Below are 24,668 nucleotides of genomic sequence, written 5' to 3'. Positions count from 1 at the left end.
GTCCTACAAAGCAAGACTCCCCCCCAGAAATGTTCATTTGGTCATAAAAAATCGGATAACAGAAAGACTTGCCTCAAAGGCCCTAAAGTTCAGCAAATTCATGGAATTTTTGACCAAGTGGTCAAAATTGCCTATAAGTCAGTGGGAAATTTAATATATTTTAATGGCATTTGATGTAGTTTTTTCTCCCGATGTCAAAAATGGCAACAATATTTTTCAACTTTCGCAACTTTTAAAGTTATTGAGGTTTTTTTCCACGTAAAATTACAACTTTCTAGGATTTCAGAAGTTAAATTTTAGCCCAGTAAATTTAGATCAAATTGGTACGGAGAAAAAATGAAATTCTCTACAAATGTGTATACAGCCCTTTTGTTCGAAAAATTCAAAATAAGCTTGCAAATCGCACAAAACCCCCAAAAAACATAAAATCCAGGATGGCGGAATGTTCCCGTATGAAATTTAGGGGCAAGACTGTGGATCCATGATCTACGTGTCAAATTCGCTACTACATTTTTTTCTTCGTACCTACCCAACAAGTTCCATTATAACATATTAAATTTCCCACTGACTTATAGGCAATTTTAACTGCTTTGTGAAAAATTCCATAAGTTTGCTGAACTTTAGGGCCTTTGAGGCACGTCTTTCCGTTATCCGATTTTTTATGACCAAATGAACATTTCTGGGGGAGTCTTGCTTTCTTGCTTTGTAGGATTTGTAACATCAGTAATCCTAAAAAATTTTAATTTTACGTGCGAAAACCCTCAATAACTTTAAAAGTTGCGAAGGTTTAAAAATATTGTAGCCGTATTTGACATTGGGGGACAAAACAAGTTCAAGTTCCATTAAAAGATATTAAATTTCCCACTGACTTATAGGCAATTTTAACCACATTGTGAAAAATTGCATGAAAATCTGAACTTTAGGGGCGTTCAGACACGTCTTTCCGTTATCCGATTTTAAAAATTCTTCGCAGAGCTTGTTTTTATTACCAGATCAAATTTCTAGGGATCTTGCGTTGTAGCTTAACGAAAAATGTTCTCCATACAACTAAAGCGCAGTCTAATGTACATATATAGTTAAGGTATCCACACCTGCCAGGTTATCAGTTTTTTACTCGGTTTACAACAAAAATATAGAGAATAATAATTTTTAAACAGATACCCAGGCAGGTGTGAATACCCCAATTGTAGCAAAATATATGCATGTATGTATATGTATACAGACTGTGTAGATGACTTTAGTAGTGTAATAAACAATCTAAAACTTGGTAAAACAAAACAATAAAGTTAATTAATAAATAGCGCAATTGTCAACCTTTTTTAAGGCTGATTTGAATTGCTCACGACGTAATTGCACGAAAAAACATTGCTCACACCAGCCACGCTGGTGACGCCACGTAAACCAGTATTTTGAAAGTAAATTAATAAGTAACGTTCGCCATTTCGCATGTTGATGTCATCGGAGAAATCGAGGCGAATGTCTTCTTCATTCTGTAACTGCTGACGGCGCAAGCGTTCATGGTTGCGATGACGGTGCCGACCTGACCGATGCGTGCCGGGTGTTTCGAAGGTACCCTGCCTTGGTTCCGGCGACGATGGTGGTGACTCGGCTTGATTGACATACTCATACCCTATGTATTCACTCAGACTAGCAAAGTCTTCCCGATAAATACCGATCCAGTCGTGATTTCGTTCCTCAAAATCATTGGGCTTTAGATATTGCACTATGTTTTCCTCGCCGATTTGCCACTCAGCGATTTCTTTGAAAGTTACGCAAGTTGCTCGATAATTCGGATAAAGTTTAATACTGAATTCGCTGCTCACTGGTTTATGATCACTTATGTTATAGGCTGGATGTGACTTGTATGATCTTTGTTCGATGGCTAGTCTTTCATCGGGGCGTTTATTGAGCGGTTGCAAAGCATAGAGTATACGGTCCGTCCAAGCAGGTCGGCGCTTTAAATCGTAATTCGATGTACCTTCGTGAAATTTGAAAGTCGGTGGGAATGCAGGCAAGCGCTCATGCATTAGATGGAATGCTTTATGCAACTTAGTTCTCACATGCAACAACTGATCGCGTTGAATGAGTTCAGACATCACTTCCTCCTTTTTAACATTGGCCAAAACTTCAGCTGGACTGTCATCACCCATCAGACGAAAATTAAGATCGCCAAACCAAAAAACATAATCGTGGTCGTATATCTCGCGATAGTGTGGTACATGGTAGTGGTGATTTTCCATAATCTGCTCATAGTCTTCAATGCGTTCATCCAAATGGTGATCATGAGCAGCCAAGTGTGCCACAACAAAAGTTAAAGCGCAACCATATAACGAAAAGCGAATGCTCACTGCACCTTTGTTACCCCAAATACCGCCAAATCCCGTTCGGGTGAACTCGGGCTCAATATCTCGCATATGATGAACATGTGGCCGACGCACTAGCAATGTAAGTAATAAACCTTGCATTTGTTCAGTTTTTATGACCACATAGTCGAAATCCCGAAGTAGTTTTTTCACTTTGTGCGTCCACGGGTCTTCCTTGAATAGACCTAACATTTGTTGCTGTGGTTGTACGTTCACCTCCTGTAAGCCAATGGCGTAAATGTCAGGCAAAACTTGTTCCTTTTCGTCATCAACACCTTGAAGTCCCAATAGTGACCGCAAAGAAATATTATCCGGGAAACGAGTGCCCACATTCCAAGTTACCACATACACCGAAAATGTTTCCACATATAGTTGCTGTGGCAGCTGTTGCGAATCAGGTACCGACTCACGGACATCGCCTGCCTTTGCCGAGCTTGACATTATTGTTATATCACTGCTATGTAAACAAAAAACGATGACAGATTAATTATCAAGTGAAAAATTAACTTAATATCCTAAATTTTAGTAGATCTGCTTTGAAATTGCGTCAACACCTCGATTCACCTTCGTCTACACTATATTATAAGGAGGTGAGTAATATTTCTTGGTTGGGCGAAAAATAGGTTGCAAAAGCTGGTCAAAGCGCGGAATGTTGTTTTTGTTTAGATTGCTAGTGAAATGAAATCACGTACATATGTACAGACAAACATTAATAATAGTTTTGTTCGCAATACAAAAAAGGTTTACAAGTTTTACAAAACGTGCATAAAGAGAGCGCAGTTTGACATTTCATTTGTAGAGGATGTTGCAAATTTGTGATGGGAAGAACTTCGTTAAACCTAAAAATGTACAATCTTGTTGCGATTTGCTAATGAAAGAAGTTTGTACATATATATTTTATTACTTAGGTCAGTGTTTGGCAAATTTTTGTTTGGAAAATTAAATAATTACGAGCGAAATACACCACACAAGCGGTTTAACAAACCAACCGTTCCCACGACAGTCTGGTCTACGTAACCGGAACGACCCAGATTTATAACTGGTCAAGGACTGTCACTCCAGCAACACTCCCCATAAATTCTTTGGGAAATCTGTATGCTGATACAACAACCAAGCGAAATATCCGCTTAAGGAAAATTTGAACAAAAACCAAATTTTTTCGATTTTCTGACCGCCATGCGACATATTTTCGCAATTTTTTTTGTTTTTTTTTTTGCGTTTTAAGTTACTCTACTATTCCAAACGGCATGGCAAAGTCCTTTTCGCGAAAAACCAAGGCGTACTCAATACACCATGCCGAAAAACTGTTTATGTTTCTCTCTTTGGGAGAATTTAATCTCTGAATTTTGTTGCTTGCTCGTTTCTGACCTTTCTAAACGAACACAACTATTTTTTTTGTGACATACGAGACCGAAAATGTCAACATCAGCTGTTGAAAATGTAGGGTTGCTGTTAAATGAAAGTAACCGCTCTTAAAAGTTTCGAGTAACCAATACTTCATGGCATACCGGGATAAGATTTGTTCAAACAAATTTAAATGCCAATTTGTTTTACCCAAGGAATCATAAGGAGTAATTTATCTTGGAATAATGAAATATTGAATTGTCTTTGATAGCCTCGATATTGATCATGTGCTGTGTTTTTCGTACAAAATCAAATCGACACTACCGGAGCCACCTACATATTTGGAGCCCACCTCCATTAATAATTATGCGTTTTGTCGGCTTTTTAAATTTTATTATTTCGTGGGTTTTCTTATACCTAAATAATAATTAAAATAAAAATACGTTGTTTTATACAAGCGATATCAACAACATGCATGCGTCCTCCGAAAACATTAGTAGCACTCGTTTTGTATCGACCTTTCCAATGCAAAATTGTATTCTTCATTTTCGTCCACCGACATTTGACGCGTCAGCAATGCTAAAATGCTGTCTACTTGCAATTGTGTTATTTCAAAGTCACTTTTTGTACTCAGTTGGGGCGCCAGTTCGAATGGTATACCCTGAACATATGGGACTGGCGCCGTGGTATCACATCCGCTTGCCGCGCTTGATGTCGATGGATAAACAGGCGGTCCCGGAAATTTACCCATTCCAAACGTGGGTGGCATCGGTGGATACATCCCCATACCTTGTGTAGGTAGCCTAGCAGGATCGTTGTCAGAAGTCTTGCGTTCTACAAAAATGAAATCATCTCCACCTCCGCTTTCATTAGATTGCGTAGGATCCGCAGGACCTTGAATTACTTCTACTGGCGGTGAATCTGGCTTCTTCTTAGAGAAAAACGAAAGCATTTTATACTGAATCAAATAAGTATTGTACTGATTTCGCTTCTATTGACAATTTATTTTGCGTTTTTAGTTTAGTATTGCTCTATTTTTATTCTATTCTTTTGTTGACTCAGTACTGCTTAGGGTTGTCGATGTAAATTTTTCATGATGAGTTCACAATAGTCGCAGCATTTTATTTTTTCGTTTGATTTTTTCCTATTACTGGCAGTCTTCACAGGATAAAGTTTATTGCTGTCCAGCTGTCTTTTTGGTCGCTAGATATAAGTTATATCAGTGGCAATAATTAGGTGCAATCCCAAATTCCTCGGACTAAAACTACACCTTTTCTAACAGTATTTCAGAACAACACACACATATTTCGGTAAAAGCAAAATAAATTTCATAAAAGCATAAATGTATTTCATAAAAAACACAAATGTATTTCAGAAAAGCTCAAATGTATTTCAGAGAAGCTCATATGTATTTCAGAAAAAGCCAAATAAAATTCAGAAAAACACAAATGATTTTCAGAAAAACACAAATCGTCGCCTGCGTAAAAGATTGTCGTATGTTACGCAGGTACGTATGACGCTTACGACAATCTTTTACCCAGGCGTCGAAATGTATTTCAGAAAAGGGCAAATGTATTTCAGAAAAACACAAATGAATTTCATAAAAGCACAAGTGTATTCCAAAAACACTTGCCCTGAAAACCATTTGAACTTCCCTGAATTACAATTTTGTTTTTCTGAATTTCATTTGGCTTTTTCTGAAATACATTTGACCTTTTCTGAAAAACATTTGAGCGTTTCTGAAATACATTTGCCCTTTTCTGAAATACGTTTAAGGTTTTCTCAAATACATGTTACTTTTTCTGAAATTCATTTGGCGTTTTCAGAAATTTATTTGGCATTTTCTGAATTAATAATAATAATAGATTGGCGCTTACACATATGTTAGTGTTTGGCCGAGCTTCTCCTCCGATTTGTGGCGTGCGCCTTGATGTTGTCACACAAATGGGAGGGACCTACAGTTTTATGCCGACTCCGAACGGCGATTGTATTTTTATGAGAAGCTGTTTTTCGTGGCAGAAATACACTCGGAGGCATGATAAAAATATAGCTAGGTAGAACCGTTCTCTCAATTTGTCGGCCATGATTTCTTTTTAAAGTTTGCCAACATTTTAAAATCATATAAAAGTGAAAATAAAAAAATGAAATTGTTCGAAATCGTTGTTGCTTGAGATTGAAAATGAAAATGTGTGTGTGAGTTTGTGAGTAAATTTAAAAATTAAATTGTTTGGAAACGTCAATAATTTTAAAAGTGACTCTCAGCGGTTCTACCTTACTATATTTTTATCATGCTCGGAGGTTTGCCATTGCCTGCCGAGGGGCGATTAAGCCAAACAAGAAGGTTCAAGCCTTGCAGGCTCTTAAAAGTTTGAGAAAATCTGCATAAAGAGAGAAAAATACGCCAGAAACGGTTTTGGGTGAATCCTTACGTGAAATTTCTTTTTGCCTCCAAAATAAACGATGTTGCTACTCTGAAGAATTCTGCGAAATGAGAACATAGCTGTCAAACAACAAAAATTACAGTTGAAAGCAAGCGAGAGCTCGCATACCACAATAGAAACCAAGGCGAATTTATATAAGGTGGTGTTATTAGCTCAGCTGATTTTGTGTATGTGTTTCGCCGCACGGCTTCTGATATCAAATTGAAAAATTTTTTTGAATTTCTACACACACTTACAGATTTTGACAGTTTATGCCGCCAAAGCAAAAACAAAATACATGTAAATTTTTGTTTTTGCACTCCTGCTATCACCTTATATTAATTCGCCTTGATAGAAACCGTCTCAGTATTTGCTTTAACATAAAAAAATCAATAACGTTTCCGCCACGAAGTTTTCGTGCAAATGAAGATGTAGCTGTCACACTTGCAAATTGCCGGCAATAGATGGCAAGATATAAGCTCTGATATACATATATTACTCTTGGATAGTAATGAGCGGTCTCCATTGGCAAATTATATTCTGACATATGTATCAAGATATATATCCTGTGGAGACTGCCAGTTAATTAAAACTATTTTTTCCTAAATTAAGAAAAATTAGCGCTGTTGCATGCTTTAATATCTTGGAAAAAGAACAAAGTAGTGAACATGGTGGAATAAACAGTCGTGAATAAACGCACTATCAAATACAACCCTCATTGTGGTTACAAGAATTCACTGAACACACTTCCCGCAGCATCGAATTGAACAAATGTCAAACAATATAACTGCAGCAAAATATCCTTTGGAATAAATTGGTTATTGCAAGAAATCAGCAACGTTTTAGTGGCAAATTTGTAGCTAAAAGATAGTAGACATGTCGAAAGTGGTAGTGGATCCGAATTTGCCCATTATGGAGGTAATTCAAACTATGCTCTATTAGCTGAAATGTAGTGAAAGTTGTAAGTCCCAGTATGTAAATCCAGATGCTGGAACGCCATACAATTGCCCATGTGTATATATCCATAATTTGACTTTAACATAGAATATTTATAAACTTATGGTAATATAACGAATTTATTTTTACACAGCAAATTAAAACGCTTATTAAACCCCCGCCATCTGAAGAAGAAAAGATAACATTGCGTCCAGTGAATACAAAACATCCATATTATAAGCGGCCAGGTCGGGGTCATAATCATGACCTTTGCGATGCCTGCGAAGAAGGTGGGGATCTTCTGTGCTGCGATCGTTGTCCATCCAGCTTTCATTTGCAGTGTCAGTAAGTACACGTGTTAAATGTGTGCACATATGTACACCATTTGTTATAGCTAGAGCATTATTTCCCATAGCGATCCGCCATTAACGGAGGAAGATATACCGAGCGGACAGTGGTTATGTCATAACTGTCGCATGACACTCAAACCTACTCCACCATCTAAATCAAGCTCTGTTGAACGTGGCGTTTCTGGCACAACAGCTTCCGCACGCACAGATAATTCGCGGCCAAGTACCCCTTCAGTTTCGATTGAGACTGAATCGGCACCATTTAAATTTCGTAACTTACGAAAACGCAGCAGCAGCCGTGCATCGGTTTGTAGTGAAATTAGCACTACGGAAAAATATTTATCAAAATTACCAGTGGGAATACAAAGAGCACTGGATCCAAATAAAAAACCTACACCGCTAGATGAGCTCATCAAGGCTGCTAGTATATTAAATCCTAAACAATTTGAGCTACCGCGGGAGCTGGAAATTCATTCACAGTTTCCTGGAAATGATAAGGGTACATTTAAAACATTTGTCAATAGTGCTATATTTTTTGCATTATTAGTTTTTGCACTTGTTTCCAGTTGAACCGCTCCGCAAAAATGGAAATGGCAATAAAAAACCAAGTAATGTACGCCGTAATTCTAAACCATATGAGCTAGATCCACAAGGCCTGGTGCCATTACCAGCGAAGACTTGTTTTTACTGCCGCAAGTCATGTAAGAAAGCGCCACTTGTTGCATGTGACTACTGTCCATTATACTTTCATCAAGATTGTCTGAATCCACCGATGACTGCTCTGCCAACTGGCCTATGGATGTGCCCAAACCATGTGGAGAACTTCATTGTGAGACTATAAATTTCCATGAGACTGAAATTATAACCATATATACACATTTTTAGGACAATCATCTTGTGAGCAGTATTTCAGCCACTGAGCGCATTCGGCTGTGGGACAAATTTTCACAACCTTTCGACCATGAGTCGGTTAAAATGGAATTCTTTAGACGCGTACACATGCGTAATCCTCCCTTCCGCATCAAAGTGCCAATAAAATCGCGCGAAACCATTGAAATACCTCCGATGGTTAGGTATCACTACGAGAATCCCCCACCTCTCTTACCATCACTTCGTGAAACCTTACGATACGACATAGTCAAGCGGCGCAAGTGTCTTCCTAGTTCACCTGAAGTAATATCTAAAGAGAGCGTAGCTGAATCAGTTTTTAAGGATTTGGAAGCACTTCAAAGTGCCAAAGCCAAATTACGTGAAATTCAGAAAGAACTTGGTCAAATAGCTGACTTAAGCAGTAGCGAAGAAGAGGACGATGATAATAGGGAAAATACTGACGGCCAGAAACATACCGAGAAGGCGTCAAAATGTGGCCACAATATTGCTGATAAAGAGAAAGCAGAAGATGAAGAAAAAGGCAAGAAGGGCAAAGGTAACAAAAAACGTGCCAAGCGCGGGGAATCTGTAAAAAACAGCGTTTCAGACATACACATAAAAAGCGAAGAAGAAGTAAAAATCGATCAGGATGCAGAAAAATTATCCGTAAATCAATCTCAACAACCAGATGTGGATAAAATAAAAATCGAAGATGACGAAGAAACAGACGAAGATACTAAATACAACGTTGAAATAGATGCAGAGCTTCGTTATTTAGATGTGGACTTAATAAAGAAATTAGCATTTCAACGCGTACAACAACTTGTGCAAGAACATCCCGAAATTGTAGTTCAATATCAAAATCGCACGGCTGCAAAGCGTATCAGAGAACTTACCCAATCTGATCCACCTCAAATATTGCCATCGCAAATCCTCTCACCAGAAGATGTACGTCGACTATCGATCATGTTCACTGGCGAGACATCATCCATTTTGGCACAACATCAAACAGCTACAGACGACGATTTGCCGCAGTTGCATCCAGCACTAGCCACTGCTGCTGCCATTGTTGCTGCCGACGAAGAAGAGCAGAAGTACAAACCACGCATACGCACTGACGCCGAAAAAGCATACGAAATAGCAACGCGCCTTGAACTGAAGTTGATGCGCTGTAAAGTACGCGCACGTGCCGTTCTAACTCCGCTTGGCGATATACTTGAAGACAACCGCTGGTTTAGCAATTTGGAATTGCAATCTTCATTTTTCATGCGCTATCGCAATTTGCATATTGGATCTGGTCAGACTTCTGTTGATGTGAATCTTTCTCTCATCGGGCACTGTTGTCGTATTTCCCCAAAGCATGCCACAATTTTCTACGACGACTTCACCAAAACGTATGAACTTATCAACTACTCTGAGTATGGCACAGAAGTAAATGGACAGCTGTATTCATGCGACTTCACTGACCATGGACCTACGCCAGCCAAAAAACTTAAAAGCGAAGATGTAGAGTTACAGAAACGCGTCCAAGAGATTTTGGATAAACGACGTGGCATACAGCGACAACACTACATTGTTGACCGAAATTCAAGGTATGCATAAAATATATAGGAAATTTAAAAAGTTATTTCTATGAAATTTATACATGTTTGTTTCAGGATGGCACCACCAATGAAACCTGAATGCAAATGTACTTTTATCTCTGAGCCGCCGATGGTTGCTGGCGCTTGGGAAGGTACAGCTATCCTTACACATGGTACTTTAATACGTTTCGGGTGCTTGTCGTTTGTCTTCGCAATACCTGAAGTAGGAACAAGCAACAACGGTCAGGGTTAGTGTTATTATTGTACGTCGTTGGAGCGACAATTTGGTTAGCTGTAATAAGTTTTAATTTTGCAAGTGATTTTTTCATAAGTAATTACAGCATATTGCTTCCAACACGAAACAAGCGCTTATTTTAATCTAAAACATGAAGGGCATTTTTTCTGAAGTATCGGAACACACTTGGCAGACTAATTGATTTACATCTAATATTCGCACAAACATTTCGTGAGGCGTAAAGAAGGGGTAATTGTTTTTATCTACAAATATGTATGTATGTATTTATTTCTTAGTATAAAATTTAGTATTTTAAATAAAATAATACTCTGGCTCTTACATACCTACATATGTACATATTTCGATATGTGTAAATGCGTCGCTGGCTTGGGCAACATTTTCACATTACGTACATGTGTGGACTCGGCTAAGCGTTTACAACAACAAATATTTTACGAAATAGACGTTAATAAAGCTTAGTAAAAAAAAATATATTTCTATTATGACTACTTACTCTTGTATCCGATTTTAGAAAAATTATGATTTCATTTGAAATTCAAAGGCAATTTCATTTAACAGTTTGGCATAAATGCAGTTGGGCTCCAAATCTCAAATTAAAAAAAAATAAACATTGGAATCGATAGAGATGATTGAGCTGAGTATAACGGTATACTTCTTTTTTTGGGCAAACAACAACAAGAAGAATTATCAAAGGTTAAAGTTCAAAATAAGCAATTTTTGAAATCATTTATTTCTGATATGAAAGAAAAAGGTTCTCATAACATCTATTTCACGATCCAGAATTCTATCATTCTTGGTAAAAAGCGAACCGGTTCGGGCGAAACTCACGATAATGCAATATGTCTCCGACCAAGGCGAATTTATATAAGGTGGTGTTACTAGCTCAGCTGATTTTGTGTATGTGTTTCGCCGCACGGCTTCTGATATCAAATTGAAAAATTTTGTTTGAATTTCTACACACACTCCTACAGATTTTGACAGTTTATGCCGCCAAAGCAAAAACAAAATACATGTACATTTTTGTTTTTGTACTCCTGCTATCACCTTATATTAATTCGCCTTGTCTCCGACTTACCGCGAATATAAAAAATAAATGTAACACTGGCTACACACAACGAACATATCCGCGCACAAGCTCGGCTTGCGGTGCATGTTCGTCGTTTGTAGGGTGGTTCACGAGCATGCTCGCAAAATATCAAAAAATTTTGTTCGTCGTGTGTAGCCACTGTAAATGTTGAAATGGCAGCCCTGTTACTTTCGTTAACATTCCTTATCAATTTCAACGAAGCATTCAGCTGTTTCGATACACGCTGCCAGCTGCCAAAAGCTATGATAACCAATTTTGCAACAAGCTTTTTAGCATTAGTCGTTTCCATCGCAGTATCCAATAATATAAATTCTAATTAACACAAACTATAATACATATGAACAAATAGAATTAGACAGCAATATTTTGTTTCACTTGGTTTTCGCAATATATGTACATAAATACGTCGTGATGAGCGTGTAAAATGAATTCGTTGCGTAACCTCTTTAGCTTGAGGACACTTAATAGTGTGCGGCAACACGGCCAGAATGTCCTCTACAACATCGCACAGCCAGTGGACGGTGCTGTCACGGCTGCACCAGCACCAGAATGCAGTATTAACGATCAAAGAACTTGTGAACCGTTGAAAATACCAAAATCCATTCTCGATGCAACCACGTTTACAGGTAAAAAGTTTGGTGAATCCACCTTATCCTCATCTGGTTCGATTTCGCCAACGACCCTGAAACGCTTACGTTGCATGGAGCGGAAAGTTGAATTGGTTTATCGCTGCAAATTGTGCAACACACGAAACAGTAAACTGGTGTCACAAGCAGCGTACAGAAGCGGTGTGGTGATCCTCCAATGTGACGGCTGTTCTGTGAACCATTTAATAGCCGATCATTCTGGATGGTTTGCCAAAACCAAAGGCAAGAATTTTGATCAGGTACTAGCCGAGAGATGTGATCGCATCAAGATCATCAAGGTGAACGAAAAAGGGGAATTAATTTAACTGCCAACAACTAACTATGTACACTCTTGATTTTACTGTTCCGCACTGTCCCGCAAACTACTTTAATGATTGTCTTTTTGCGAAAGCACGGTCATGTAAAATTAACAACTGAATTTTGAAACCTTTTGTATATTTGTCAAAATTAGAATGGCAAATATGGATGACGCCTTCGTCGTCAAGAGCACAATTTCATTGAATATGCTGACAACACTCACGTGGCCGAAAAAGGTGGTGGAATCCGACTTTAAATTAGCTGAGCTTCACACACAACTCTCCAAATGGAATCAAATTGAACTACATATATATTACAGACATATGTATATTGTGATAATTGTCATAAACGCTTTAATTAACTTTAATTTGAATTATGAACAAGTGTGTAAACGTTGAGTTGTAGGATATTAATAATTACTGGTTTTATACGCCCCCAAACCAAGCCATAAAATAAAAAAACAACTGAAACAGGTCACACGAAAATAAGTCGTTTTATTTAACTGCGTAGTCAAATACGCGGTATGTGTAATTTATATTCAAATAACTTTTGGAACCAAAAACATTTAGGACGCTTTCATGCATATTATATTATTTTTTAATCGATGTTGTTTTTTACGTTTTTCGCATATCAGTGGCGTACGCGTAAATATAATGAACTATTAATAAGTACTCGAAGTGCTAAGTCTTCTATACATACATACGTAGTAATTGTATATACATACATACATATGTACCAGAGAGCATCCCAGCAAACATTTGGAGTCATAAATGAGTCTTTAAGGAGGCCTATTTCGGGGCTATTACGCTCATAATGAGCTCATTTAAGAGTCCGATATGAGTGTGTTTCCCTTCCTACGAATGTCGACTTATATGAGCTTACATTCATACATCAAATGAGCCTCAATATGAGTCATATTGGACTCTTATTGGCCTCATATACGGCTCATTTTGGACTCTTTTAAAACAAGTTTTGGCCTCATATATGACTCTTTTTGAGACCCCTATCGGCCTCATAAATTGCTACATTCGGACTCTTATTTTAGGTTGCTCTTTGAGTCTTATTCAACTCACTACATTTGCAAAGGCATTCCGCAAAAAGTCCTTGCAAATAACATACATACATTCTTACATGCATATACACATTCCAACATGCATTCAATAGCAGCAGCTGAAGCAAAATTTTGTTCATTTTTTGTTTTCTAATTATTTTCAATTTCTGTATAAACAAGTTTAGATATAAATTTCAAATCTTTATTGTTTTTATATTGGCACAAGTTGCTGGCTCATAACTTGGCTCATATATGAATGCTAAAAGATTCATATAAGAGTAAAAAATTGTTTGTTTTTGAAACTCATATTTTTTTACCTACCTAGGACACCTTTCGGACTCATATATTCTGAACGCTCAGAATATGTTTGCGGGGTACATATCTTTTAACAATACAAATTTTTTGATAATCTATTTCAATTCACTTAGATGCATGTAAAAAGAAAGGTCCTGTTGAGTTCGAAAAGAAATCAGGAAGGCAATTGAGCTCAATGTAATGTATAATATTAGGATATTAAATTTAAGTATGTACTAGAGTCCAGCGCAAGTGTATTTGCCGCATTTCATTCAATACGTACTCCTTGCATTGTACTCTACTCCCAACACCTTGTTACTCTTTTTCCGCATACATACCAAGAATGATAGAATACAAGATTGCGCCAATGAGAGAGGATTTTTGAGCGTAATTTTTGCGTGACGTCATCTTGGTGCAATTGCGAGAGAAATGCCAAAACGGTTATTAAAATATGTAAACAATGCAGAAAAATGTGTTAATTTTAATATTACATGGCCCAATTTTGCAGGAATCAATAAATATACAAAGATTGATTAATTAGGAATACGTACTAATAACTTTGGACATGTAGCCCTTCTAGGTAACTAAAACATAATTTATAGCTGAACTTTTAAATGCATAATAATTTGGCGACGGTTTTTTATTAGGTACGTAACAGCGCGGTAAGATACAGCTTGAATTAGCGCCTGGCGACCTTATCCACTGGTGCTTTAGCTCATACCAGCACTAAAAATATTATTTTCAATATCTTCACTAGTGAAGTGCTTCATGCATTTCCTCGCCGGCAGAACTGCTTCCACTTTTCCGAAAAAAAACTTACATCGCACGCTTTCCTTTTGTTTTCACTATTACACTTTGCCACGGCGCACTTCATTTTGCTTTGTAATGTCTCAATAATTATTTAAAACCACGCAGAAAAACTAACGCACATATATTAAAATTGGTATTTGGTTTTTTCGTATGCTCACAATCAACAATTGCACCAAGATGACGTCACGCACACAGCTGATTCAGTCAAAATCGCAAAGAGCGGATTAGCGGTACCGCGATTGGCGCAATCTCTATTTCACGTGATTGTGAACAGTAATATTAGTGATGTGCGTTATGGTGATTGCGATTTCTTATCACCGGCGGGTGAAATATCCCTCATCGCTATTTATTTTGAAAAAAATCTTTGGAAATGCAATTTACCTAATGGCGATTCTGCAGAAATAGAAGTAATCGAGCAATTCGGGGGTTGAAAGTAAAAAAATGTATGTAAATTCCATGCGTTGAAATTATAAATTCCCCTTGAGGATTTTCATTTTATCGATAGTGATCTCATTTTATGTCCATTAATATGAACTGACCTATATAGTGTATTAATGTTTTATCATTATTGTCTTCATCTTTGACAAAATTACACGGTCACCCGGTATATATTTTATTTTTTTAAAGAAGTCACATGAAAGGGAGTCGCCCTGTCTGAAACCCCGTTTTGTGTCGAACGGCTCGGAGAGGTCTTTCCCAATTCTGACGGAGCTGGTGGTATTGCTCAACGTCATTTTACACAGCCGTATGAGTTTTGAGGGGATGCCAAATTCAGACATAGCGGCGTATAGGCAACTCCTTTTAAGGCCCGTTTACATACAACTTTGGCGTTGCGTTGGCGTTGGCGTCGCTTCGACAGCTGACTATGAATACATGTATTTATATGAAAGTCTCCATATAACCAAAGTTGGGCAACGCCAACGCCAACACAACGCAGGAAGATGGCCAACTCTCAACTTTTCGCGCGCGTCGTTCGTCAGCTGTTCTAAATAATCAAAATTATGTGATTTAATTTTAATTTTTAATCAAATGCGGGCAAGAAATATAGTTTTTAATGCAATTATTGATGTAAAAATTTTGATTTATCAGCCGCTAGTATGTTAATTTAGTGACCAAAGTATTCTGTGCTAAGCGTTCATTGTAGCAAGCACGGGCGTTACGCGCGCCGCTGTCAAAGCGACGCCAGCGCCAACGCAACGCCAAAGTTGTATGTGGACGGGCCTTTAGTGCTGTCAAAAGCGGCTTTAACTCTCCGTCAGACACATGTTTCGATTGGCACATTCGGTACGCATGAGTCTGGCTGGACCCACATGCAAATTGTATGAATTTATATAGAAATTATGTGCAACATTTGTTCAATTAAACTTATTTATTGTATGTTATTCAAATATTTACTTAATTTAAGGGCTTTCTTTTTTATTTTATTATTTAAATACACTGGCGATCAAAACCGGGTGCATGTTCGACATTTTATTACTTACAGTAACATAACTTTTTTAATAATAAGCGGATTGCTTTGAAATTTTCAGCAATTTTTCCTTATTATCTAGGGTATAAAGCCCAGTAAACAGAAAAATTAACAAGTGATTCACAGCAAAAACGCAAGGCAACTATCTTCACTCAGTTTTGAACTTTTAGGAGGTATATATCAAGAGGATTGTGGAGACTCCTTTGCTTTTAATAGCGATTTTCATACGTCCGGGAATGCTCTCTACTGAGTTTTCTATGATTTCGCTTGGAATATTACCCCATTATAATTTTGCTCACCTCCAAAGCTCTTTCATGTTACTGGAGCTCGCTTGTGCTATGCTAATCCTCTCTTGACCACAGCGCTCAATTTTTCGATAGCTTTGAGGTCTGGGATTTGTGCTGGCCACCATGTTACATGTTTTTCTTTGTATGGTGTTTTTGAAGATGTTGATAAGGTGTTTCCCAAAAATATGCCTTTTTATCGTTTTGGAAACAATTAATTTTCGTTCCATCGGACCATATTACCCCTTTTAAGTGCAAAATCTCCAATTCTCGTGACTTTTACAAAATTTAAGTGGCAGCTTAATGGCGTGGGATGTTTTGCTTGCTGGCATTTAGTGTCTTGGGTTAATATAAAAGGTATAATGAACATATCCTCCAAACAAATTTGCCGGACTTTGTAGACAAAAGCGCAAACCCTGCGGAAGAAGTTGTTTGCCAGCAGGACGGAGATCCAAAGGATTCTGAAAATATTCGACACCGCCGGCTGCTTGGGAAAAATTTTCTTGTAATGAAGTGGTCAGCACAAATCCCAGACCTCAACACCATCGCAAAATTGAGCGCTGTGGTCAAGAGAGGATTAGCATAGCACAAGCGAGCTCCGAGTAACATCATTTTAGGTAACAAGTAATTTTTTGAAAAAAAACCAACTTCAATTCTCATTTAAAAAACTACATATACTAGTGAACCCGCATGACGTGAAAACGCCAACATTTAATTAAACTATTTAAACAGGTGAAACCCTATTCAATAACCTCTAAAAATATTCCTAATGATTAATCTAAACCATTTCTCAGTGGTGCTTTTAAAGTTTACGACATACAACAATATGACACTTACGACACCGTTGTGAACCCCCCAATAATTTCTTGTAACTCTTTCATTTGACATCCATCGCTCATATTTCATATAACTTGGGTATAAAATAGCTCAATTAGACTTCTTAAATAGGTGGCAACCCTATCCAAGATATTTCCAAACTACTACCTTCTTAAACCTCTTTTATATGACACCCATATAGCGATACCTTATTCACTTGCCAAATTCCTTTACATAATTAAAATTGAATAATTTTTTTTTACATGTGGCAACCCTCCTATACATAGTTAAGTTATAAAACCTTTTCAAAACCATTTCGATTGCTACCCATATTTAATAATTGATTTAACTTATTAATTAATTTGAGCTCAATTTCTTAACAGGTGGAAACTTTTTTCGAAAAAGTAAAACCTTCTTGAACATCCACACCCTAAGCCCTTTAATTTGGTACCTCAGTTTTGAAAATCGAACGGAGGGTGCGGATCTGAGGGCATTGATTAGTAAATAACTTGAGTAAAATTATTTAACAGGTGGCAACCCCTTTCGAAAAAATTAAACCAGTTTGCACATCTACAGGCCAAGCGCTCATGATCCACTGATCGGATCTTAACCAGATTAGTATGGGACCACCTCTGAGGTACTACCTTTCCGATGCAAAAAGAATTATCGGTTGACGTGGTCCAAAGTTATGCGGTAAGATACATAAAAAAAATATTCCGACGAACTGATAACCTCCTCCTTTTTTGGAAGTCGGTTAAAAATGCAAATCATCTCTTGCCATGCTAATTCAAAAATTCAAAATAAAACTTTGAAAAACGGTTGCATTCCTTCATTTTAGGTAAAAATTACATAGGAATATATGAGGGTCCAGCCAGACCTATGTGTTACGAATGTGATGTATTAATCAACATCTCTATATATCTAGCTTTATATATATGATACCAACACGATTTTTTACAGATTGGTAATTCACTAAACTTTAGTAAGCTACCTGAAATTTCAAGCCTCTAGCTATATTTAAAGTACCCTTTTTTGTAATTTGAAAAGGGAAAAGGCCTGGCTGGACTCATGTGTCAGACGAAGGGTTAAAGTCGACAAATAGGTGGTGAGTGTCGATCTTTTTCTCGCGGGTCTTTTCGAAGATTTGGCGTATTGTAAATACCTGGTCTATGGTGGATTTTCCAGGTCTAAAGCCACACTGATAAGGCCCAATCAGTTCATTGACGGTGGGCTTCAGTCTTTCACACAATACGCTCGATAATACCTTGTAACCTATGCTTAGAAGGCTGATCCCGCGGTAGTTGGCGCGAATGGCGGGGTCACCTTTCTTGTAGATTGGCCAGAGCATACTTAAATTCCAGTCGTCGGGCATGCGTTAATCTGACCATATTCTGCAAAAGAGTTGATGCATGCACCTTATCAACTCCTCGCCGCCGTACTTGAATAGCTCAGCTGGCAGGCTGTCAGCTCCAGCAGCTTTGTTGTTTTTCAGCCGCCTTATTGCTATACGTACCTCGTCATAGTCAGGCGGTGGAACGTCGACTCCGTCATCGTCGACTGCGGGCTCGGGTTCTTCTTCTCCACAACTTTCCGTGCTGCTACCATTTAGTAGGGCGGAAGTGTTCCCTCCATAATTCAAGTACGCTCTGGACATCAGTTACTAGGTCGCCATTATTGTTCTTACAGGAATACGCCCCGGTCTTAAAACCTTCCGTAAGTCGCCTAACTCTCTGGTAAAATTTTCGGGCATTCTTCCTGTCGGCCAGCATTTCAAGCTCTTCGCACTCACGTATTTCGACCTCTCTCTTATTGCGGCAAATACGTCTCGCTTCCCTCTTCAGATCCCTATAGCGGTCCCACATAGCGCGCGTTGCGTCCGATCGCAGAGTGGACCTGTAGGCGGCATCATTTTTATCTGCAGCTTCCTGACACTCCTCATCGTACCAGTTGTTCTTTCGGGCTCGCTGAAATCCGACTACTTCTTCGGCGGCGGTACTTAATGAGCGGGAAATGTGGTTCCACTGCTCGCATATGTCGGTTTGTTGAAGTGTGCTCTCCGAGAGCAGGTGTGAGAGTCGAGTAGCGAAAGCGCTGCTGTCTGTTGTGATTGCAGCTTTTCGACGTTAAGCTTTCCTTGCATATTTGGGCGCACATTTTTTGCTGCACAGAGGCGGGTGTGCGTATCTTGGCTGCAACAAGATAGTGGTCCGAGTCCAGCCCGTTTTAAATTTGAATTATTATTAAAATAAATTTGGGTTATTGTTCGCTTACATTTCGGTCAATCGCGCAATTCCATTATTAAAGAAGTATCGAAATAAAACCAATTTTGTATATTTTTGAATACGGTTTCAGCGAGTGCGCCCCAAGGACACAGGTATAAACGCTTAAAATAATTATGTGTTAAGTCAAATTGGTTTTTTCTTAATGCAGTTGTGTGTTTTGTGGATCAAATCCTTTGTTGGACTATTCGGGGACTCAGGTATAATACCTTGTGAATTCTATAATAACACACTTTTCACTTAATATGTAAAAAAGCATATTGTAAATTACTTCTTGTTACAGATGGGAAACATGTAGATGAAATTGACGACCAAGTCGAACCGGACTTGCTGTATGATGATAGTTGCACGGATAAAATAATAAGTGTTTACAATAATATATGTTGGTTGACTGTGCATTTTAGAAACGAAATTATTTTTTAAATCGTCAGAATAAGAAAACCCCTCCATATAATCGTCAGATTATGGAACAGGACGACCAGGTCATCGGGATGAACCTTCTGTATGAAAATCTGACGCGCTCGAGTAAATCCAAATGCCGTTTTTTTTGCATCTTCAAGAAGCACCACGAGCTTCCGTCACATCTGAATCTTCAGATTATTGAATGGGAGGCCCATTTAATATCCCTTGTGAATATTTGACGCGCTCGAGTAAATTTTTTTGTCACCCATTTTTGACCCTTCCGTACGCCCAACCCCACCATGCAAATCAATATCTGACGCGCTTAAGTAAATCCATGTACATACCTGTTTTTTTTTTTTTTTTGGAAGCCTGTAGATCCTTACCACCACTGGAAGGAAAAACATCACACGACCTTTTTTGCTTCCCATCCATTATATAATCTTCGAAATCCAATAAGTCAAAATGACGCTCGAGTAAATCCCGATTTAGCAATTTTTAAAACATGTTATAAAATTTATACATACTTTGATTTTAGTACAAGTATTACAATTCTAAATGTGTTGTTTTATTTGTTTCAATAAGTATTGATTAAAGTTTTTTTTACCTATTTTTCGTAAATCGTCATAAAAACAAAATATTATACTCTATTAAAATATTACTTTCAAATTTTATTTGCTTAATAATATATGTAGAAATCTTGTTTTTTAATTCGATTTCCTATATTCTTCAATATAAACTCAATAGTTTTGAATTCATGAAGATAAAGAGCATTTATGAATCCATACATACATACATCCATAAAGACTGTTAGTTTTAAATTTGTTTATCATATTTTAGATAAATATGTACATATTCAATATACTAGATCGTATCACTATATATGTACAATAGGGTGGTCCTTAAACGTAGGGAGCAAATTTTTACATCAGATTTCCTAAGCCTCAACCTCTACGTCGATGCTACTATAGTCGAAGATATCACATATAAATTTTTAAGACGTGTCGCACAAGGGGCAAAATTAATTTTTTTGGTCTAATACCCAAAATCTATGCTATCGTTACCGAAGGTATTACATATAAATTTTGGTCCCGATTGAATTCGGTTAAGGCTTGGAGCACAGGGGACGAAGTTCAGATTACCCTATGACGACGTCTTAGCGGTCTTCAATCGGGACTAAAATTTATATGTGATATCCTCGACTTTAGTAGTATCGCCTTAATCGGCTCAAATCGGGACCAAAATGTATTATATGTAATATCTTCGTTATGGTAGTACTGTTTTTGGGTATTATATGAAAAATAATAATTTTTGAGTCTCCATAGAAGAATCTGAGGAGAGACTCGGCCAAACACTAACATATGTGTAAGCGCCGATCTATTATTATTATTATTATTATAGAAGAATCTGAGCCTTTCACCATATGCGACACGCCTTAACCGTCTCCAATAGGGACCAAGATTTATATGTGATATCTATGATAGTGGTGTTACCGATTGAAGTCATTCATTTGAGTTTTAAGGACCACCTAATGTACATACATACATAGTATGTATGGGGACTAAAAAAATAAAATATATTATTCCATTTGAAAATTATGTATGTATTAATTTGAGTTTGCTATGATAGAGCACATTAGGGGTATTCCCAAAGTATGCAAAACCCTTTTCTAATGGGTAAACTTTGCAACCCGTGCACGAGTTTTGCAAGACTTAGAGTACACCCCCATTATGTAATGTAGAAAAAACCTTTACAACGCCTAGTATTCGTAAAAATTTTAAGTATAAAATCGTTGTCGCTTGTACAGTGTGGTTAAAAAGTTTACATCGTCACCCTCAACGCACAAGGTCCTATATAAAAAATTTGAAACTCGAAAAACTTTTTAAATACCACGTATATGGAACTGCTCTAAAGATGAAAATAAATCTCATATGTTTTAAGATATGGATTTAAATTTCGGTGTAGGTGTGAAAGTCAACTAACGGAATGTTTAGAAAACCATGTTTCCGAAATTTTTAAATACGACCTTTTGCTTTGATGATCACGATATGTATATTCTAGAAAAACTCCCTTGTGAGTGTCTAATGTTTACCTAGATCATGATTTAATTTTTTCGACACCAACACCAGGAAAAATTAAATACAGAAATTCAATTACCAGCTGATTATTTTCGGTTTTATGTTTTTAATTATTATTTAATGTGCATAAGTTTGCCTTTAATTATTCTTAAGATTATATTTAATACATAAGTTCTAAGTACAATCTTATACTAAAAACCTAATTTTATCATTGAGATTAACTAATTTAATGTGATTTTTTTCGCAGCGTACATACATATATATCGCTCGTTTACTAGTAAAGTGGTTTACAAGTTTGTGTTTTTAACAATGTTTTTGGCCTCTTCTGCTCTTAATCTTTGTTTAAGCACTATAAACTGGAAACAATCTGATAATTTTTTAACGAATTTTCGTAATCTCTTGTTGATTTGGAGTCAAATTGATTTCGGCACTTTGTCACATTGGTCTAAACAAAAAATTGAACTAAGATGATACAGGACCGAAGACAGTTTGGGATCAAATTAAATTTGACAGTGGATGACAGCGATTCGCCACAATAAACAAATATCTTATCCTGTCGGAGACAGCAAACAAAAAGAAAAAACTTCGCTATGACTAAGATAAGGACCATAATCTCGCTTTTTAGTAATATATTTAATATTTAAGTCATCTCCCTTGGATTTTCTAGCAAACGAGCTTAATGTATTTATGCCAAATAATAAGTTAATATGAAGTTGTTATAATACTTGAGAAACAAACAACTTTGAACAATCTCTTTCGTGGTAACTTTATACAAAAAAGGCCTTTTAAATAAAATGATAAAACGCAACTAAAAAGAAGCCTAAAGTATGGGTGCATTCGAAAACGTCCAAAATACTAAGTATTCGTTTTTTTTTTCTTTGTAAGCCTCGGCAGATTGTAATGCCAAATGTGCGCAACCACGATTAATCATAATTTTCAACTAGGTTTAGAAATAAAATAGACTGATTCTTTGTTTTTTGACGTTTTCGAATGCGCCCTATTTGTGAACTTTTTCTTCAATTTTAAAACTTTGCATTGCATTAATACTACTAACGTTAGTCAACGTTACTATGTGATTAATTTCATCATGTTAAGTAATTATATAGTTACAGTCCATATGGAGCCCCCCTAATTTCGTGCAAATTTCAAATACATGTATATACGTAACTACTTAAGCATGCATAGTTAGGTTAGTTAGAAGAATATTGTTATTGCAATGGTTACATACTATGTCTACTGCCGTTTGCAAAACCTTTACAGGTTTATGTATGTGGATCAGTAACTTTGACGTACACGAGAGTTGGGCCGATTATGTCGTCGCTTATGCAAATACAGACCTGCCGCTTGCGCAAACGCCGAACCACATATTTTACAAACATAACGTTTGATAGCGTCATGTATTTGTTTGTGATTTTGTAGATTTTTAAGCGATTTAAATGATTTGCCGCAAATTTCGCATTTAAACTCTTCATCGCTGTAGTGCTGCCGGGCATGTTCCATCATAGAGTGACGCGCAGTAAATAAACGCCCACAATGTGGGTAATCACAACGGTATGAACGATCGCTGGCGTTTGTGTGTTGTGCACGATGAGAATTGAGATAAACCATATTCGCAAATGATTTCCCACAGATGTCACATGAATAGCATCCATCATAGTCATTATTTTCCATTTTCATCAGAGAATTACCGTCTTCACTACCCAAAGGCGGAATGTTAGCCAATGAAGGCAGTAATAATTCATCATTATGCCTTCGCATATGTTCATCGTACACTTCTTTGGTACGAAAACTGGCCGTGCATAAATCACACCAATATTTGACTTCTTTATGTGTCGGTGCATGTATTTGTTTGTGTTGATTTAGCTGATCGACATCTGAAAAGCTAACAGGACAAACGTTACATGCATAACTACCTTCAGGCTGATGAGTGCTAAGGTGAACTTCTAATTCTCGTGGCGATTGCACTATTACTGGACAAAAATCACATTTGAATGGCGCGATATCAGCATCCATAAAAAGCATTTGATCATAGTAGGTGTAGCTGGGTACAAATACTTTATTATTTTGCTCGCAGAGCAGACGTTCCTGTTTTTGCTTGGAATAGTCGAAACGTAATTGCGAAATACGCTTTGATATTTGTATGGTGGATACGTCAATCATCTTTTGCAATTCAGTTGCCATTTGCTGCAACGCCTCTCCGCGCTTTTCCTTACTGCGATAATCGATGTTGTATTTGTTATAAAAGCATGGATACTGCTCAACCATTGATAACAGTTTAGTAGTAGAAACATCATTCCACAATGCAGAGTAGCGACGTCTGTATACAGTCTCCTGAAACAATAATTAAAAGTGATGGGAATAGTTTTCCTCATACATACATGCATCACAGCTGTAAAGAATTGCAATCAATTTGGATGGCAATCGAAAAATTTACTTCACATTTTATATTTCTTGTAAATGATAGTAAATTGTAATTTTTACCGTCATTGATATAGAAGATACAGAAGAGTAAAATCAAATGTGCCTGTCATTTGATATGTTCATTGGACAATTTAAATGTTGTTGTTGTTGTAGCAGCATACAAGCTCCCCAAAGAGTTTTTGGGGAGTGTTGCTGGAGTGACAGTCCTTGGCCAAATATAAATCTGGGTCGTTCCGGTTACGTAGACCCGACTGTTGTAATGCATTAATGGTATTTAAAGCAATAATGTTAATGTAAAATGTTAATGCATTAATTTATGAAATTTAATGCAAATGAATATTTCATTGCATTAATTCTGAAAAATGTAATGCTAATGAAATTTTTTTTCCATTAAATTATCCAAGCTAATGTTAATGAAAAATTTTTAATGCACTAAAATGTTTAATACCTTTGCTCGTTTTCATTATTAAAAACCATTAAATTTTTTTCTAGTGAATTATAAATAACCTCTTTTGGAAGGACTTGGAATAATTACTAACAGTTTTTTTCAGCTTCATTATATTTATTTGTATTTGTAGAAAAATTCTTCTAAACATTGTTAGCCATTTTATGAAA

General features: G+C 37.0%; 5 protein-coding genes across 6 annotated transcripts; 2 read left to right on the top strand and 3 right to left on the bottom strand.

Annotated features, from left to right (window-relative positions):
- Positions 1-1,319: 1,319 nt before the first annotated feature.
- Positions 1,320-3,773, bottom strand: LOC118752320 (inositol polyphosphate 5-phosphatase K-like). Its single transcript, XM_036487189.1, has 2 exons — positions 3,593-3,773; positions 1,320-2,820 (listed from the first exon to the last, which is right to left on the bottom strand). Exons 1-2 carry the CDS (start codon positions 3,610-3,612, stop codon positions 1,320-1,322), a joined length of 1,521 nt encoding a protein of 506 aa, XP_036343082.1. The 5' UTR covers positions 3,613-3,773.
- A 307-nt stretch (positions 3,774-4,080) lies between these two features.
- On the bottom strand, positions 4,081-4,787 carry LOC118752321. Its single transcript, XM_036487190.1, has one exon. It carries the CDS (start codon positions 4,657-4,659, stop codon positions 4,201-4,203), a length of 459 nt encoding a protein of 152 aa, XP_036343083.1. The 5' UTR covers positions 4,660-4,787; the 3' UTR covers positions 4,081-4,200.
- Positions 4,788-6,803: 2,016 nt separating this feature from the next.
- On the top strand, positions 6,804-10,606 carry LOC118752318 (PHD finger protein 12-like). 2 transcript variants are annotated; one of them, XM_036487188.1, is made up of 7 exons: positions 6,804-7,045; positions 7,218-7,408; positions 7,479-7,912; positions 7,980-8,242; positions 8,299-9,875; positions 9,942-10,153; positions 10,208-10,606. In XM_036487188.1, the coding sequence occupies exons 1-6, from the start codon at positions 7,004-7,006 to the stop codon at positions 10,117-10,119; spliced, it is 2,685 nt and encodes an 894-aa protein (XP_036343081.1). In that variant the 5' UTR covers positions 6,804-7,003; the 3' UTR covers positions 10,120-10,153; positions 10,208-10,606. The 2 variants fall into 2 exon arrangements, with proteins under 2 accessions (XP_036343081.1, XP_036343080.1); XM_036487187.1 differs by having other exon boundaries at positions 9,942-10,231.
- A 588-nt stretch (positions 10,607-11,194) lies between these two features.
- Positions 11,195-12,627, top strand: LOC118752317 (DNL-type zinc finger protein-like). Its single transcript, XM_036487186.1, has one exon. It carries the CDS (start codon positions 11,634-11,636, stop codon positions 12,159-12,161), a length of 528 nt encoding a protein of 175 aa, XP_036343079.1. The 5' UTR covers positions 11,195-11,633; the 3' UTR covers positions 12,162-12,627.
- A 10,252-nt stretch (positions 12,628-22,879) lies between these two features.
- On the bottom strand, positions 22,880-23,965 carry LOC118752316 (zinc finger protein 721-like; the record flags this gene model as incomplete). The annotated part of the gene is given in 1 exon segment (XM_036487185.1): positions 22,880-23,965. A coding segment is annotated over 1 exon segment (1,058 nt), but the record flags the coding sequence as incomplete, so codon positions are not given.
- Between the last annotated feature and the right edge of the window lie 703 nt (positions 23,966-24,668).

Source organism: Rhagoletis pomonella, unplaced genomic scaffold (genome assembly GCF_013731165.1).
Source record: "Rhagoletis pomonella isolate Grant_MI unplaced genomic scaffold, Rhpom_1.0 Rhpom_scaffold_01394, whole genome shotgun sequence".
Lineage (NCBI taxonomy): Eukaryota > Metazoa > Arthropoda > Insecta > Diptera > Tephritidae > Rhagoletis > Rhagoletis pomonella.
Note: the sequence above shows the minus strand (reverse complement) of the source record. Positions and strands in the feature narration are given on the sequence as shown.